This window comes from Rhagoletis pomonella, unplaced genomic scaffold, assembly GCF_013731165.1.
Source record: "Rhagoletis pomonella isolate Grant_MI unplaced genomic scaffold, Rhpom_1.0 Rhpom_scaffold_00006, whole genome shotgun sequence".
Classification (NCBI taxonomy): Eukaryota; Metazoa; Arthropoda; class Insecta; order Diptera; family Tephritidae; genus Rhagoletis; species Rhagoletis pomonella.
In genome coordinates, this window is record NW_023458560.1 from 14,451,781 (window position 1) to 14,469,622 (window position 17,842).

Sequence of the window (17,842 nt, forward strand, 5' to 3'; positions counted from 1 at the left end):
TGTACGTCATTTTATATGGAGTTTTTGCTTTTCTTGAGAGCTGCATACAGGCCTCTACTTTTCACCAAGGCGTATTCAATAAGGTGGTATCGGTACACCAATAACAAAATATACTGTAATTTGTTTTAATTTTTGCGGCGAGGACTGTCAAAAATTTCATACGAAGGATGAGAAAAAGAACAGAAAACAATAAACAATCAACTGCCCCAACCAATCAACAGCAGCCATTTGACATATGAAGCCGTGAGGCGAAGAAAAATAAAAGGGTGCGTCTATCACCTGTTAAATACGCCTTGCTTTTCACAGAAAATAACATGGCCCCGAAATTACAAACGTCAGCCGGAAAATTACTTTTTTCTTTTGCTTCATCTTGTCAGATCTTGTGTAGTTGGATCAAGAATGATAGAATACAAGATTGCGCCGTCCTGGGCATTGACATTTGTGTACCACAAGTAAACAAAGAATAGAGCGAAAAGAAGAACGAGTTGAAACTGCCAAAGCAGTTCACTTTACAGCGAAAAACGTGTTTTAATTTTACTAAATGCAAAAATATTGCATTTTTCACCTAATCTATTAGAGAACAGTGAATATTTTAGTGCACTCCATTAATTTGCAATTGAGGCTGCTTCAGCAAACGTTTTAGTGCACTCCATTGCTTTGCAATTAAGGCTGCTACAGAAAACTGCAGCAGCATCTCTGCGGGATTGATTAGTTAACTTGTTAATGGAGGCTGCGTGGAGCAGAAACAAAATCATTGTGAGGAAATGCTGTTAATGTAATAATAGAGAAACATTTGGGGAACGGCTTTGCCGTGCCCTATGTACACAAAATGCAACGATTCGTCCCAGCGCTACACTTGCATCTACGCTTCTTGCATCTTGACGGCTGTCGCAATTTAACACACAGCACTTCATTGTATTAGTTTTTACGCAGTCTTCAACTCAAGAATCACTCACAAATTGCAAATTAACACAATTTAAACTGATTTTTCACTTATAGTTCAAATTTCTCTTTCGCTGATTTGTAAACAAAAGTTTATTTACAAGTTACCACAACTGTCAAAATCGGCAAAACCAAAGTAGCGGTACCACTGACGGCGCCACCTTTGTTCGCTGCACCGTGTTCATTGTATTAGTTTTTACGCAGTCTTCAACTCAAGAATCACTCACAAATTGCAAATTAACACAATTTAAACTGATTTTTCACTTATAGTTCAAATTTCTCTTTCGCTGCTTTGTAAACAAAAGTTTATTTACAAGTTACCACAACTGTCAAAATCGGCAAAACCAAAGTAGCGGTACCACTGACGGCGCCACCTTTGTTCGCTGCACCGTGGACCGCGGCCATATTTATATGCAGTGATGTATTTTATGGTACTTATAAAATGCATCATTACAATCACAAAGTTGCATTTTATGGTAACATTAAAATCAATGCAAAATCGACAAAAGTACTTCAAAATAATATCTATGACTAACAAAATTTACACTAATTCATATTTTCTTAGTTATAGTAATGCTTTTTTAATTATAAATTCCTAAATTTGCACGAAATTTTTTAAACTTTTCAATAAGATATATTATGATTTTTTAACCTTTTTAATGCAACAATGTTGCAAAAACGTGCGTTTTAAAATCAGGTGATCTCAGCTGTAGGCATTTTTTGGCAATCAGCTGATAGTGTTTTTACTTATGAAACTGTACAATGCTTTAAACCATGATAAAAATATAGTAAGGTAGAACCGCTGAGAGTCACTTTTAAAATTCTTGACGTTTCCAAACAGTTTAATTTTTAAATTTACTCACAAACTCACACACACATTTTCATTTTCAATCTCAAGCAACAACAATTTCAAACAATTTCAATTCTTTATTTTCACTTTTATATGATTTTAAAATGTTGGCAAACTTCAAAAAAAAATCATGGCCGACAAATTGAGAGAACGGTTCTACCTTGCTATGTTTTTATCATGCTTTAAACAGTCTTGGAACACCTGAAAATTAAAAAGAAACGGCGGGTACTCTTTATGAATTTGTACAACAATTTTGGGTTGCTGTGCCCAAACGCGTGAATCGAATCAAAAACCTTTTGCAAACACTTGTAGACAACAGTTGACGCTTTATTACAAAAATAAAATTTACTATATCTGGGCACTAATTTATGCTATTTTTTGCAAGTTTCCGAGCTGAGCTGTCAAAAAAAAAAATATTCATGAAATATCTCTGCAAAAGGTGTTCAACCCCTCTTCTTAAGCAAAACAGAAAGCAGAAGGCCGCCTATGCAGAAAGTTGTTTTCTGCAAAAGTTGTTCAGCCTCTTCTTCGGCAACACAGAAAGGAGAATTCTAGTTAGTGAGGGTTATAATCCCTAAGTGCGGCCGAAGGCCGCCTACGCAGAAAGGTGCTCTCTGCAAAAATGTTCAGCCCCTCTTCTTGCCAACAGAGAAAGGAGTAGTGAGGGTTAAGGCCGGTCCACATAGAAATTTCGCGTTGGCTTTGGCGTTGGCGTTGGTTTGACAGAATGCACGTTAAAAGTATGCTTGCTACAATGAACGCTTGGCAGCGAATGCTTGGGCCACTAAATTAACATACTAACGACGGATAAATTAATATTTCATATCAATAATTGCATTAAAAACGATATTTCTTGCCCGCCATTGATTAAAAAGGGGAAAATATTTCACACAATTTTATTTATTTGCAACAGCTGACGAGCAACGCACGCGAAAAGATGAGAGTTGGCCATCTTTTTGCTTTGTGTTGGCGTGAGCGTTGCCGAATTCTGGCTATATGGACGGGTGCATTTGAATTCATGTATTCATAGTCAGCTGTTGAAGCGACGCCAACGCCAACGCAACGCCAAAGTTTTATGTGGACGGGCCTTTATAATCGTTTTGGAAAAATAAAAATACATCGATATATCGATGTATATCGGAAAGTCCAAAACGTCGATTTTATTCGATATATCGAATAGCAAACATCAATGTTTCCGATGCATCGATGTTTTTTTGTGTCCCTAATTCCTAGAGGTGCAAAACTATCGATAGTCAGACCATCGATAGTTTTCGATATTATTTTCACAACTATCGATATATCGTCGATAGTATCGTATTAATATGGTTTTGGCTCAATTTTCGTATGAAGATTTCCTTAAGAATATATTTCTAAACTACGTTTGGATATTCTGGTAAACTACTGTACACTTTTTTTAATTGTTTAACCGTTAAGTTAGAAGTAAAGTTATAATTTGAAATGAATTGAAATGGAAAAAAATTGGGCATACTGAAATTTTATATTTGTGGTTTTAGATATCCTCCGTCATATATAAGGCATTCATCAAGTAAATTTCAATTTTAGAAGAAGAAACCATTTTTTATCTGAGAAGTAATGGTTTTTATTTACCTTTTCATAAATAGTAAATAGCGGTGGTAGATAATATTAAAAGTTTTGGTATAAATTAATTTGTATCAGTTTTTTAGCGGTATTGTTAAAGATGCAAGTTTTTCCGTCATTTTCGAAATTTGACATTACTCTTTTAAAAAAGTAGCAAATAAATTTTTAGTTCAACTTGGATGTTTAAGAGAAATGAAAAGAAAAGAAGAAATAAAACTAAAATAAATACTAAATCACATGTCTGTCGGACTATCGATAGGACCAAAAAACAATCGATAGTAGGAAAAATAAAAAACATCGATAGTGCCATCGATAGTTTTGCACCTCTACTAATTCCTACAATGTGGGAAACGAAATGTCAAAGATTGTTTTGTAAACAAAAACACGAGGATCTTGAAATAGCGTGAAAGATGGGAACTCCACAGAAATTCGCATTACCTTCTCCTAATTTCAATAAAAAAGTACCGGAATCGCTGGCAATGAAGCCACACTTTCTTACGCCTTCAGGTATGACTTTGCATGCAAGACATCAACCACCACCAATGTATGGAAAACGCGGAGCTACATATCCAGGGAAATTCCTACAGAAGACAAATCACATAAAGGTGACACTTTTGCTGTTTGTATAATTTAAACCTAATGTATCCTCATTCAAAGTTCACTGCATCAGTCGTGCAAGCGGCAGCGATAGTGGAACCTCAATTCTGCGAAGCTTGCGATATGGAGTTACAATCGATGGATGATCTGCGACGCCACACAATTCAACATGAAAAGTGTCCATTTGACAACTGCAACTATAGTGGGCATCCATCAGTTATGGATAAACATGTTACTACTCTTCACAACTCAGGACTATTTGACAAATTTAAAAAGCTTAGCTCTCCGGAGGAAATAGCAGCTTGGCGCGAAGAAAGGAAGCGAAAGTAAGTACATAAATACGTAGTTAGTTGCATTAAGTTAAAATATACATAAATCAATGTATGTATGTATGCATGTATTACAAAAATCCCACAGATATCCCACACTAGAAAATTCGCTGATGCGTCAACGAGCCAAGGAGCAGCGTGAAAAGCGAGGTGAACGCCTAGAAGCCAATAAAAGCCGATTTGGAAAGTATGACGATAGAAAAAAAGCACGGAATAACGTTGACTTGTTTGAAAAACCGCAAAAAGGAAAACAAAACCAGCCAAACAACGTAAAATCAAGGGACGCGCAAACTACCCGAAAAAACAATAAAAGGCGTAGAAAACAAGAAAAACAAAAACTTGAGCAGAAAAAGCAAAATGAGCAAATAGAGAAAATTAAAACAGTAAAAAAAGAAACTGGGCTAACCGTAGAAAAGGAAGAAATTGAAAGAAGTTGTGATGGCGTGCTAATGTTTAAAGGTACAAGTGGGCTTAGCGACTATCAACATGTCAAGCCAAAGAAACCAACGGAGACAAATGTATTAAGCGGTTTGCTCGGAATGTACGGGTCGGACAATGATTCTGAAGAAGATACTGATGAGGATGAGAGACTCAACGAAAGTGAGGATTTTTCAAAAGATTACATAAAATCGGAAGAAGAAATTAAAAGTGCAGAACATACCGAAAATTCTGTCGACAAAGAGTCTGTTAATATCACAGCTTCCGTGCTGCACGGTGATGAAGAGCTTTTAAAAGTGGTTGCAGTTGAAAATAAAACCGAACCAGAAAGTAATTTTGAATCTTCAGAACAGAATCCGTTAAAACTTTATCTTGAAAATAATTTGGATAATTCTGCTGATTTAGCCGATGAGAATGCCGATACAAGTAAAAATGTAGAATATTCAAATGATAGTACAAAGAAAGAATTTGTTTGCTCAGATGACGAAGGCCCTGAAGAGGCTCCAATAGCACGTTCAATTGACCTGCCAATGCCAATAAAACGACCGCAAACCACTGAGCCCGCTGAAGGCACTTCAAATAGCGTGAGCAATCAACCGGCACCTAGTAAACGTACAAAACTTAACCAACTTCATAAGCGAAAATCTGGACTAGACTATCGCAAAGCCCGATTGCGAAAGCAGAATACATTGTTGGAAAAATTACTTGAGCCCGACATACGCCACGAACGCAATGTGTTACTTCAATGTGTTCGTTATGTATGCGAGAACAAGTTTTTTGGCATTGGCGAGAAAAATAAAGAATAAATATATTTTTTACGTTTACTAAGTTTGCAAAGGAAATTGTTAAATACTTTTAATAAAATTAGGCATACACTGATCTTAAGTCTAGCACAGTTTTATTGATTAGGAGGTTGTTGCCCCATTTGAGGTCCTCCACCTGACGCCATGCCTGCACCCACAGAATTGTCCTGATTTTGTTGTAGCTGTTGCTGCGCCATTTGTTGCTGTTGTTGCTGCTGCTGCGCTAGCTGCTGCGCATGTTGCTGTTGGCGTTGTTGCTGCTGCTGACGGGCGGCATGCGTGTATTTCGCCTAAAAAGAAAACGTCAATAGCATAAAAATCAGAGGTTGCACTTAAATAAGTGTTTAATGAGCCCTTACTTTTGACTCTTCCAACTCACGCACTCTAGAGCGTGCATGTTGTATTCTATGCCAAGCCATTTGCAAAACTTTTGCAGAGGCATATCCAGATCCCTCATGTGGCTGACCAGTCGAGACTTGTGTTAAGTAATTTATTTGTTCGCTGAGTTTGGACTCAACATTTGATAAAGACTTCAGAAATTGTTGCGTTTGAGTTTCTGCGCTTTTCTGAGAAGACTTTTCCTTGCTGAGCTCCTGCAATGCTTGGCCTGATAAGATAAGTTATTTTGTACTGTGCCGGTTTGCTTGTACATACACATGTTTATAAAAATAACCTGCACTTTGAAGACACATTATAATTTCCTGCTCTATTTCGTCTAGAGCATGTATTTTATCCAAAGGATTATGCGCCATCTTTGTCTTTATTTAAACAAAAACTGCATACAAATTACAATACTTCAAAGCGTCCGCGTTATCTGTGGCGTCTGCTGTCAACAAAAACAGCTGATTGGATTTTTTTTTTTTTTTTTTTTTTTTGACTTTGGAAACCTTTTCCTCCCGAAGGTGATGTTGGCGGGGCTTGATTGCTACCCTTACAGTGCCAGATTATTCACGGGTGTGTTGTATTTTACAGAAATCGATGTGATTTATATTGGCTGAGTTTGGAATTTCGTTGTCCTTAGCAGCTGTGGTAGGGTGGAGGTAGTCGTTGACAAGGAGAAATGTATAATTTTATGAGCATTCTTAATCGATAACGATAGATTAGACAAAATGATATGAGATGTATTAGTACATTTGAGTGAATGTTTATGATTGTTGTACATTTTGATGTTGTTCATTGATTGACATGTATATATATGAGAGTAAATGATATTTACATTGATTACATAAAATTGTATTCTTTTATTTTATTATTTTTTTTTTTTTTTTGGCACAGCCTATTTTAAGTCATGACTAGTACATTGTTGTGTATTATATGGGTACTTCTTAAAAATAGATCACATTGTTATGAATGCTAATTTTTAGTTTTCTGAAACCATCTAGTATGATTATTATTACATGGATGGGTGCTTTTGGCTACATATATATATGTATCTAAGCGATTTTTACAATGGTTAGACGCATTGTAATTTTAGTTCAGTCTTAGGATTGCAAATTTGTACTATACTTTTCAATTCTTTTTTTTTTTTTTTCCTATTTTTATTAATTAACAATTAATATTGTTTGAACGTCTCTGAACTCTCTACCTCATATTCTTTTTTTTTTTGACTTTTAAAGCGCTTTGTCAAGTTTGGCTTTGTAAATAAACGAAATAAGTTCTTGAAAATGTTGTGGATTTTTTGTCGTGAGGACTTCGTCTATGTTATTAAATTTTTCAAAAATGTGAAAATCGTCTCTCAGTTGCCTGTATTTGGAGCATTCAAAGATTGCGTGATTTGGTGTATCTATGATGTTACAACTATTACACATGTTTGAAATGTGGCTATGCATCAGGTGTAAAAAGGATTTATTGTACGTGTATCCAGTCATTAGTCTGTTGATGAGTTTGATATCGTAGGGTCTGAGCCTATATTTTTCGGTCTTAAACCACGGTTTCCGTGCAGTAGCCGTAATGCTGTCGTTTAGATCTCGGTCCCAGTTGATGCAGTTGTTTTTAACCTCTTGTATAGTTTCCTTCCATAACGTACACCCTATTTTCCTAATGGCTTCCTGGGGTGTTAAATCAACAGTAAGACCTTTGCCATGTACTAGTGCTGTTTTGGCCGCTATATCTGCCTTTTCATTGACATTTATACCTACATGACTTGGTACCCAGTTAATGATTAGTTTATCTATTTCAGAGTTACTAACCTGGTTATGGATTTCGGCTATTAGAAAGTTTTGGGACTGCTTGTGAGTAATCATTTTGACTGCTGCCAAACTATCTGAGAAAATTAAAATTTTTTTCCATGTATTTTTCTTGGCCAGTTCTATTGCTTGAAGAATAGCTACAAATTCTCCACTAGTGGAGGTGAGATTGTCGTTGATGTTGTATAGGTAGGAAACATTATTGTTAAAGTCATAAACTGCACAGCCGATCTTACCTTCACCAACAGATGCATCAGGCTGATTGGATTTGATGCTACTCTCCAAAAGATGCAGTGTTGTTTCTTCAACACATTCGTTGTGATTCGATATGTGTTGCCATTTCCAACAAAAGATTTAGGGGTTTCCCCTAAATCCGTAAAGTCTTATGCAGCGTTTTTGCTGCATTTAAAATGCAACATTTATCACTTTCGAACATATGTTTTCGAAGAGCGTTCATGCTATCGCATTTAGCAAATGTACATTTACGGGAGTTCGAAATCGTATGCTTTTGACAAACAGCCGTGTTCCAGTCGCTTATTCAGATATCCGTATCTATTACGATCAATTCTCTCGCAGAAGATAATGTGCAAAAAACCCTACTGAAAAGGAAAAAATACATTTTAAACCAAAAATTCAATACAAAAACTTGAATTGTTTTAACCATAACCGAACATTTGTTTGTGTATATATTCATTTGTCGGTGCTGTCAATTAAAATTTCCTCACTTAATTAGGAAACAAAAAAAAAAGATTTGATCACAATTTGATCCAGATTTCTAGCAGCATCACATCGATGTTGAATTGGCGTAACTTTTCTTTATCCAAATAATGTAAAATAATAAATGAAATCTCGATCGGCGATCACTCAAACGCAGCTAGCCACTGTATACGCGAAAAAGCAATGTTGCCACTTTTTTCTCATTAAACCATGTTCGAATCGTGGAAATTTTGGAAGATCACAGGGCATGATTCAATAATACAAGGTTCGATAAATTGACAGTTGTCTCTCTCGCACCGCTCCCTTAGCGGTGGCACCGTGTTGCTTCTTTGCAAATTTACCTGGAAACAGTGTAGCTTTGGTGTGAAATAAAAGTATAAGCTTTTGTGCAATATGTTTATTTGTATATGCATATGAAGCATATTTAACTGATGAAAACATAAGCATTGGATGTTTATATCAATCTCATAGTAGTCTTATTTTAATTTTGAGTCATTTTGCAGTTTTTATACAGCTAAATAGCATATAAATTACGTAATTCACGTAGATATATAAATATTACGTTCAACATTTCGTTTAAAATGCCAGATTTCCTGCAAATACTTAAGAATTTACAAAAGGAATTTCACTACTAATTGCCTACTTTGCGTACTTTTCTACTACCATTTTCGCAACAAGGGATTGCATTCTTGCCCTTTCTCTGTCCTTCGCAAATGCAACCTTTTGTAAGGGAGTGTCAAACCGCAGCTGTCAATAATTATCTAACCTTGTATTATTGAATCATGATCACAGGGTTGCTTTTAGCATTTAGATCCTTAATGCAAAAATGGAGTTGCATTTAGGTAACGAATTTTGTATGGATAAATGTACATTTAGAGTAGCATTTAGAGCTAAATGCGCTAAATGTGCTTTTACGCGTAAGAAAAAACAGCCCATTAAACTGTGTAACAGGCTAACCTAATATTTGCGGCTTGCGTTTTGGTACGCACGCCGTCGAATTTGTTTTTTGCGTCACCCGAAATTGGCTTGAGTGAGTAGTTTGCATTTGATTTCATTGAGCGAAACGTCAAATCAAAATGTCACGCGGGACAAAAATTGGAAATTGAGTTAGCTTCATACTCACGCCGTTCAATTTCGGTTGATCCCATACAAGTTGTATGTGCATGAGAAATTTTTGACAGTAAATTGGCGGTGTGCGTGAATATTAGGTTAGCCTGTAAGACTCGAAAGTTTACGGGGCTTTTATGGAAACGCCCCCTATGTGAAAAGGTATAAAAAGGTGCGTAAGGTGACTGTTTGACAGATCAATCAAGATTTTGTGAAGCAATTTTTGTTTTGTAGTATTTTCCTTAACATCTCACCGTCTTGTCTCTATCACTCTTGGCTAAAATAGAACTAAAAATGCCGAAAATTATCAGAAAACCCAAATTAATACGGTTAGTGAATGAAATTAATTCAATATTCTTTTAAATTATTTTCATTATATTATCATACATTTTAGTATACAAATTTCGAGGCATCGGCAACACTGAAGTTTACGAGGTCGGTTGCACATAAAATTTGTTCGTAATTTTACGAGGGCCTTGTAAATAGAGCTTCATACAAATGTTTACAGTTCTTTTACTAGGTTCGTAATTTTACGATATTTATAAGATTTACGAGGCTTTTACAAGTTTAAGGGAAGACCCCTATTATTGTTTTTAAAACTGGGAAATACCAAAAGAAGGGACAACTCGTTATAATTGCAACGAGTGTGAGTAAAAAGGGCCTGTCTTATCTTTTCACCCAATCAAAAAACGTACTAGGGCAAAAGGGAAGGCACGCCCTTGTTCCTCACACTCGCTGCAAAAATAACGAGTTGACCCTTCTTCGGAACTCGTGTCCGATTTGATATTAAGTTTCGTAAATGAATTCGCCTCAAATTTGATTTTGCACAAAGAACGTTGAAGAAATAGTGATCGATGACAGAAATAAAGAAATTAAATAACAAAAATACCTTGGTTATAATGCACGGGGCGAATCGTAACAAATCGCGGCGAATTCGTAAGGATCTATTTATTTTAGATGCTCCCGTTTTACATTGCGTTCAAGTGCATTATAATCGTTTGAATTCATTGCCCATACAATAGATAATTAAGTGACACTTCACTCCGTTCTGTTACTTCCATTATAATCCAGGCAAAAAGATGGCTGCGACTCTTTTCGTTTATTTGCCGTCGTCATTTAACATGCGCACGTGCGTAGATTTTCTTTCTTTTGTAATTTTAAACAAATGTAAGGAAATTAAATACATGCGCTATACAAGAGCTTTACAAACTTCTTTTTTAATATGGAAGTTGTAAAGTTGTAATTTATGAATGAAATATCTCTTTTAATTAGCAAATAAAATAAAATAATAAATTAAACATTTAATATCAGTAAATAATTTACACCAATTTGTACAAAAGTGCTCCCTACTACGATTCCCCTCCCAAAGGCGCAGTTATGCATACTTGGCATTGCATGAGAGTTGTCACATAAGGAATCTGTTTATTGAGCTTTTCGTGTAAACGTTTACCCAACGCAATTACATTTGGGTGTTCCCATAAAAATGTAAACCGAAAATACAAGTAAATGAATTAAAACGGCTTTATAACTAAATTTCGTATTCAGATGGCGGAAAAAGGTTTTGAAAACGCGAGTCGGTGGAAAGAAGAACTGAAAAAATTTAATTAAATATTTAATTTAGTATGTGTTACTACGTTATTATGTTTTTTTTTTAAATAAAAACTATCCAGAGATAATTTCTATTAAAAATTGGAAGGATTGTAAAAGTACATTATTTAGCTTAGTTTAGGAATTTTTAAGGAAAAGAAAAACTCCCATGATTCGAAGACTTTCTCATATCTGAATGTGTGCCTTAAAACACTTCTTTCTTTGTCGCGTACGTTATCACCATGTTTAAAACGGATATTTTCCACACCAAAGTTTCGAGGCTGCTTATATTTTGCTCAAACATAGTACCCTTGGGTTGCAACATGACTGAAATTTTGTTTTTCAATAACTTCTATTTTTGAGAGATTTACCCATGTGTAAAAGTCTGCTGATTTTATATCCCTACGTAAAATGACAGGCTATGCAGTGCAGTGCAAAGTATGCATAATTCAGCCTTATCATATCTACATTCATGCAAATATACCAAAAAAGGTATATTTACGTTCTTTGGCGGCACATATTCAAAGCAATGATTATAACGGGCTACTTTTCTTCTTGGGTGATCTTGTATTTTTGTTTTATGACCGTATTTACTAAAGGGTAGTTTTTTTCCCCCTATTACTCTTCAGTGTAGACTTACCGCCCTATTCCCACAACACTGACAAATTTCATCATATGACTATTGTCACAATTACTGCGCCTAAAACACAATATAAACATTGTTTCGCCGTTGTCACTTACTCAGTAAGTCATAACAATAAAACTGACAATTGTCATACGACAGCTTATAATAAATTTGCGGCATAGTATTAGGCGCAGTAGTCAAGGCAATAGTCAGCCGCTGAGTTTTGTCAGTGGTGTGGGAATAGGGCGGTTAATCAATCAGTGGTAGTTGGCAACCCAGTTAGTCATTTTTTGGCAGTCGAGCTATTTTTCGAGCAAATTTATGAGTGTGTCATTTCAGTCGCCTTTTTTTCGCTGTGAAACGTTCTAAAAATTGCACAAATATGTTTATTATTTAGTTTTGGTTGTGTAGTAAAGTGAACGCCGAGTTCCAGGCCAATATCTGGCCTTTTAGGATAATAAAAAAGTACAATCCGTTCTCTATCTGCCCAAAAATCTTTATACTGTTGTTGCTTTTGGCGTTGACGTCGCTGCCACCAACTAACAGCGCATACAAGCTTCTACCACTGCCGCTGCCGACTACGTTGTCGCCACCGACGCTTTATTAAAAATAAAAGCAAACCAATTGATATTCCATTAACATATTAGAAAATTGTGATTAAACCATATGCATAAATGTCAATTGCCTAATACGTTATGCAGTGAAACAGGTTAATTGTGAGAAGTTTAGATAATATATGTGCCAACAGAATCTGCTTCCTTGGGTTGCCCATCAAAAAGCTATAAGAACAAGCAGATATTAAAATTTCGATTCGTTCCAATCCTCTAACGTTGGTGCACCTACATATGTACGTATGTATGTTTGTGCGGGTAGAATCATAAAATTGCCATGCTTCGCGTAGGAGAAGGTGGGATTGCTGCATCAGTGCTTTACTAAAGTCAACAAATTTAGGCATAACCAGCCTGGACAGCGTAAGTATTTGGTAAGCATATATGTACATATGTATCTGTTAAGAGATCTTATGTTAAACTTAATTTACTATAACCAGTTGGATTTATCGCTTATGGTGCCAAGTGCATACATATGTATGTATACATATTCATATGTTTGTACATACATATGTATATACCTATCTATGTATATTACATGATCAGAAAAAAAAGTTAGACACATTCAATTCTTTTTAGTGTAGTATTTAATACTTAATGGTGCTATGCATATTTTAAGGATGTAAGTATAAATCCAACGGCAATTTAAGCTACTTCTAACCTTCCATTACCGCTGCAATGTTGTATTTGTACATACCAACCAATATGTACCTACACCGGTCTCTCGCATTGTCGCCTCTTTGCTTTCCTTTGAACACCGGCTTTCGTCGCACCCTCTTTCTGTGCTACTATCATCTAGAGCAGGGACAATGTTCATGGTTTGGGTATGCATGTATGTATGTTGCTAGTTGACTGTGATGTCTGTTGCATTGATGCGTCATATGAGTTGCATATATGGTGGTGCCATGCAACCCATGAGGAGGTAGCCAGCAAAAATTGCCAGCGTTATAGCGACGACAATGGTGGCAGCAATATTCTGCACTTTACTTCATGCAATTTTCCAAGCTCGTTTCTTGCCTTTTTTCTGAAACTGTTATTTACCTTTATACGTTTTGTTATTTGCACAAAAGAGCAACAAACAAAAGAGGGCGGCAAGTGGTCGCTTGCAGCAGTAAGAAAACAACAGTATCCAACTGAATAGAGGAATAGCATGTACAGTGTGTCATTTCCATATTATTGTAAACACAGTTGCACATATCGCACACCGTCTTCAAAAGAGTCACAACTCACAATTTGGCATTTTTGAGATTATGCGCTAAAAGTGCACGCAGAGCTTTTATTTACCTTTCAGCAAAAGCCGGGGTAAATTCTTGTTATAATTTGTTAAAAACACCTAGGCAAAGTCGCCCTTGCCGATATGATTATCATGGGCTAAGAAATAGTTTTTCGCATTTTCTGACAAACGTATTATTTTGAGTTTTGACTCTTTTGAAGAGGGTGTGCGATATCGTCCGTATCAATGCAAGAAGTCATATTTAAATTTTTCTTATCCGAGTTTTAGGCCCGGTTGTTCGATGTGTGATCGATAAAGCAGTCTTTGTATTTGACAGGAGGTAGAAACCTCCGATTTGTGTTAAACAGACATTGAACAACCGTCCCTAAGGACCATTTTCGCCAAACCCAGGAAAATAAAACGGGGGGCTCCACAAGGTGGTTTCCTTTCCCCATTACTGTTTAACATTTCAAAGCTCCCTCAACCACCAGAGGGAGTCTCGATTGTTTTTTATGCTGACTATTGTTCGATCATGGCGTCTGGGAATGGAATTGATGACTTTTGCTCGAAAGTAAACGGTTATCTCGCCAAGATTTCTCGCTTCTTCACTGCACGGAGTCTAACCCTCTCCCCTACAAAATCCTCAGCAACAACAACAACCACCTGGACGAAGGACGGCAGAACACAACTGGGAATTCACGTCGATGACGAACCAATTTGGACGAGGAACAACCCCAAGATATTCGGAATAACCTTCGACAGTCTGATCTCCTTCTCGGCGCATACAACCGCAATTATCAAAAAAGTACAAAGCGCAACAAGGTCCTCAAGTCGCTAGACGGCAGCACCTGGGCAAAGACATAGAAACGTTGTTGGCAACATACAAGCAATTGGCCGGCCGGTTCTAAATTACGCAGCGGACAGTGACTGAATGTCTTCTGATGTCGCCAGAACCCCATCTGCCGAGTCGAAAATGCTGCCCATAAAGGAGCCCAAAACAATGCTCTGTAAGCCGCTACAACAACAACAACAACAACAGCAACACCCGAACAGACGCTTGCTTGCAGAGGAACGCTCAGCATATCGACAGGCCCTGAGCGGCATTCACAGGGAGTCAGTCTCAAGTTACGTAGACTCCAGACCTGTGAATGCCGTTCTAGGCACTCAATCACCTGACATGACGAGACGGAGCTTCTAAACTCGTACCTGAGCAGATTATATGCAGATGTGTCAGATGAGTCTCCGGCATGCGGAGAGACGCCCCACGACTCTAAACATCTCTTCGTATGCCCGGTAAACCCGACTCAACTGACGCCTCTGTCCTTGTGGACAGGCCCTATAGAGGCTGCACGCTTCTTCGGTCTTCCGTTAGTTGAACTTGACGACAATAATTGATATACTAACCAATCTGGGCGGGGTTGTTGTAGCCGCTACAACAACAACAAAGCGGCCTTAAGGGCCGGTTAGTCAATGTCTGGTTAACACTAATCTCCGCTTAAACATCGTTATCGATACTGACTCCATGCATATAACATATATAAATCTGGGTCGAAAGGCAGATAAATCATATTCTTAGGGCCGGTTTCTCAATGTCTAGTTAACACTAATTTGAGGTTAAACATGGTTATCGACTCAATTTTATATGTTATGGAGTCGATCTCGTCGATCACGATGGTTAACCTGAAGTTAGTGTTAACCAGACATTGAGAAAGTGGCCCTTAGGCCCAGAGGTTCAATGTCCTTAGCCAGATATAAATCTGGGGCGTTCCGATTACGTAGACCCGTCTTTCATGGGAAATAATCGGTCATGCGTGTTGGTTGCAAAAGCAATTTTCCTTAAAGTTTCATTACCACTTTTTTTGTTTTAAACTTTTAATGGCCACTGAACACAATACTCTAGTGTGTGGCTGCCTCTGCGCCTCAATGACACTTGCGGTTTACAGTCAGGCCGCTGGCTGGGCTGAGTTGTGATGTGGCTATAATGTTTACTCCAACGACGGCGCCAATGTTCGCAGGGGACCTCAGCTGCCAGGTTGCCATTGTGCCATCGTACTCTATAATTCACACAAATATAAAAATATTTGTGTATGTGTGCTCGTGTGTGAGAAGCTGGCCTGTCAATGCCTCACACTGCAAGCTGTTGCTTCAGAATGGTTGCAACAGCAACAACATTGCAATGAGAGAATTTTTTATTAAGATTTCATTCTGTAAGTTGTTGCGACAAATGGGAAATTTCATTCATGGTGCGCAATATTTTCTCTGTCTGTGTGTGCTGTTCGGCGCACGATGCAATTTGACAAATTCTGTTCTGTTTCTCCTTGGCGATGTTTGTAAAATGTTTTTTTTTTTTTGTAAATTAGGAAGTTGTCTTAAATAGAAGAAACCAGATTAAATCACTCCACAAGACCATAATTTAACTTGATGCCACAGAAGTACACACTAAATTTGTACAAATAATGTGTTTACATATACATTATGTACCTACATTAGAGTGGTTCAATTTTTTTTTTTGGAAATTCATAAACGCTACCCCAAAATCTTGTTATTTGTGATAAAAAAAGAAACCTCTTTTTTTCATTTTGAAAAAAAGTTTTTTAGAGGTCGCGCTTTTCGGTTTTTTATAAAAACGCTGATGTTCTAAATTTTTTTTATTTTTGTGACATGTTAAAATGCAGCTACAAATTTGGCTTTTACACGTAATTACTCTGGTGGTCACATACCTGTCTTAGGGCCGCTTTCACCATCTCTGGTTAACACTAATCTCCAACTGAAGGATTTACGTAGTGTCATGGGTTGGAACTTGTTACCAGGGGGTTTCTTGGGTTTCTTTACTATTTATTATTATTAGGAATCTGAAGTCAGTTTTTCAAAATTTTAAAATGGCGATCAGTTTTTTTAAAAATGATGGGATTCGTTCGAAGCTCGGCACTCTGGAGTTCTTGGGGTCATTTATTACGAAACTGAAGTCAATTTTTTTAAATTCAAAACGACGGATCCAATATGGCTATCAAATTAAAAAAAAATCTTTCTAAAATTAAAACGTTGATATAGAACGTTTTAAGCATTGTCATGGGTTGAAACTCGTTACCAGTGAGTTTCTGGGGTTGCTGAGTACGAAACTGATGTCATATTGTAAAAATTCAAAATGGCGGATCCATTGATCCATTGATCGCCATATTGGATCTGCCATTTTAAATTTTGAAAATCTGACATCATTTTCGTAATCAGCAAACTCAGAAACCCATTGGTAACGAGTTTCAAACCTTGACAATGCTTAACACGTTCAGTACCCACGTTTTAATTTTAGTTTTTTTTTTTTTATAGCTATACTGGTTCCGAATTAAAAAAAAAAATGACTTCAGATTCGTAATCAGCGACGCCAAAAACTCCTGAGTGCCGGGTTTCGAACAAATCCAATTTGAATTTTGAAAAACTGCTTGGTCGGAACAAAAGTAATGACTTGGATGTATTTGAGCGTTTTAAGTGGCTGCATTTGTCATTGTTAAGCCATCGGTTACAGAAGTTGACATTACAGATTACCTTGAGAAACATGCCGGCATTGACAAACAACTAATTGTCTGCTACAAGCTTATTAAAAAGATACTAATGAGAAATCCCTTAATTACATCAATTTCAAGTTGGTCTGTCCGGCCAACGTAAATGTTCGGCCTTTCCGTTTTTTTCAAAACCAAAGCGAGCCACTTCCCCCAAGTTAGTTGTTCCTCCCAAGTCAAATAATTCATTTAAAATCTACTTTCAAAATATTTTTGGCATGAGAACCAAAGCAAATGATGTATATTTATCTCGCTACAACACGCACCGATTTCGATGTTATTGTTTTGATGGAGACATGGCTTAATATGAATTTTTGCAATGAGGAGTTCTTCGATCAAAATTTGTTTACAGTTTTTCGCAAAGATAGAGACAGTACTGCAACAGATACCACTCGTGGGGCGGCGTTCTCATCGCTGTAAAAAGTGGCATAGGCGCCGCTGTCGTTACCCTAAAAAATGCTGATTCTCAACACGGCCAGCTATGTGTACGGGCTTGTTCGAGATGCAATCACAACCGCAGTGTTGCACGAATTATTAAAGTATCACGTTCGGTGGATATTTCTAGCAACGCATAATCAAGTGGGCAGTTCCAACAGTGTAGCAAATTTTTATCAGTGCGGCTGTAATGCCGCTTTTATTACGTGTCTCCAACAGACCCTGTTGTTGTTGTTGTAGCGGCTACAACAA

General features: G+C 37.0%; 4 protein-coding genes across 7 annotated transcripts in view; 2 read left to right on the forward strand and 2 right to left on the reverse strand.

The window, feature by feature from the left end:
• Positions 1-3,708: 3,708 nt before the first annotated feature.
• Positions 3,709-5,640, forward strand: LOC118740434 (nuclear fragile X mental retardation-interacting protein 1). Its single transcript, XM_036471980.1, has 3 exons — positions 3,709-3,996; positions 4,049-4,314; positions 4,406-5,640. Exons 1-3 carry the CDS (start codon positions 3,802-3,804, stop codon positions 5,559-5,561), a joined length of 1,617 nt encoding a protein of 538 aa, XP_036327873.1. The 5' UTR covers positions 3,709-3,801; the 3' UTR covers positions 5,562-5,640.
• Positions 5,563-6,394, reverse strand: LOC118740440 (mediator of RNA polymerase II transcription subunit 11). The gene is made up of 3 exons (XM_036471988.1): positions 6,232-6,394; positions 5,918-6,165; positions 5,563-5,848 (listed from the first exon to the last, which is right to left on the reverse strand). The coding sequence occupies exons 1-3, from the start codon at positions 6,308-6,310 to the stop codon at positions 5,654-5,656; spliced, it is 522 nt and encodes a 173-aa protein (XP_036327881.1). The 5' UTR covers positions 6,311-6,394; the 3' UTR covers positions 5,563-5,653.
• Positions 6,395-7,090: 696 nt separating this feature from the next.
• LOC118740438 lies at positions 7,091-8,149 on the reverse strand. The gene is made up of 2 exons (XM_036471985.1): positions 7,981-8,149; positions 7,091-7,898 (listed from the first exon to the last, which is right to left on the reverse strand). The coding sequence occupies exon 2, from the start codon at positions 7,799-7,801 to the stop codon at positions 7,169-7,171; it is 633 nt and encodes a 210-aa protein (XP_036327878.1). The 5' UTR covers positions 7,802-7,898; positions 7,981-8,149; the 3' UTR covers positions 7,091-7,168.
• Positions 8,150-12,077: 3,928 nt separating this feature from the next.
• LOC118740432 (rho guanine nucleotide exchange factor 7) overlaps positions 12,078-17,842 on the forward strand; it is a 167,912-nt gene continuing 162,147 nt past the window's right edge. For 3 of the 4 annotated variants that reach the window (XM_036471977.1, XM_036471978.1, XM_036471973.1), the window contains exon 1: positions 12,078-12,762. The gene's annotated coding sequence lies outside the window, so the exon portion shown is untranslated. The remainder of the gene's footprint in view (positions 12,763-17,842) is intronic. The other variant, XM_036471974.1, reaches the window with a different exon arrangement.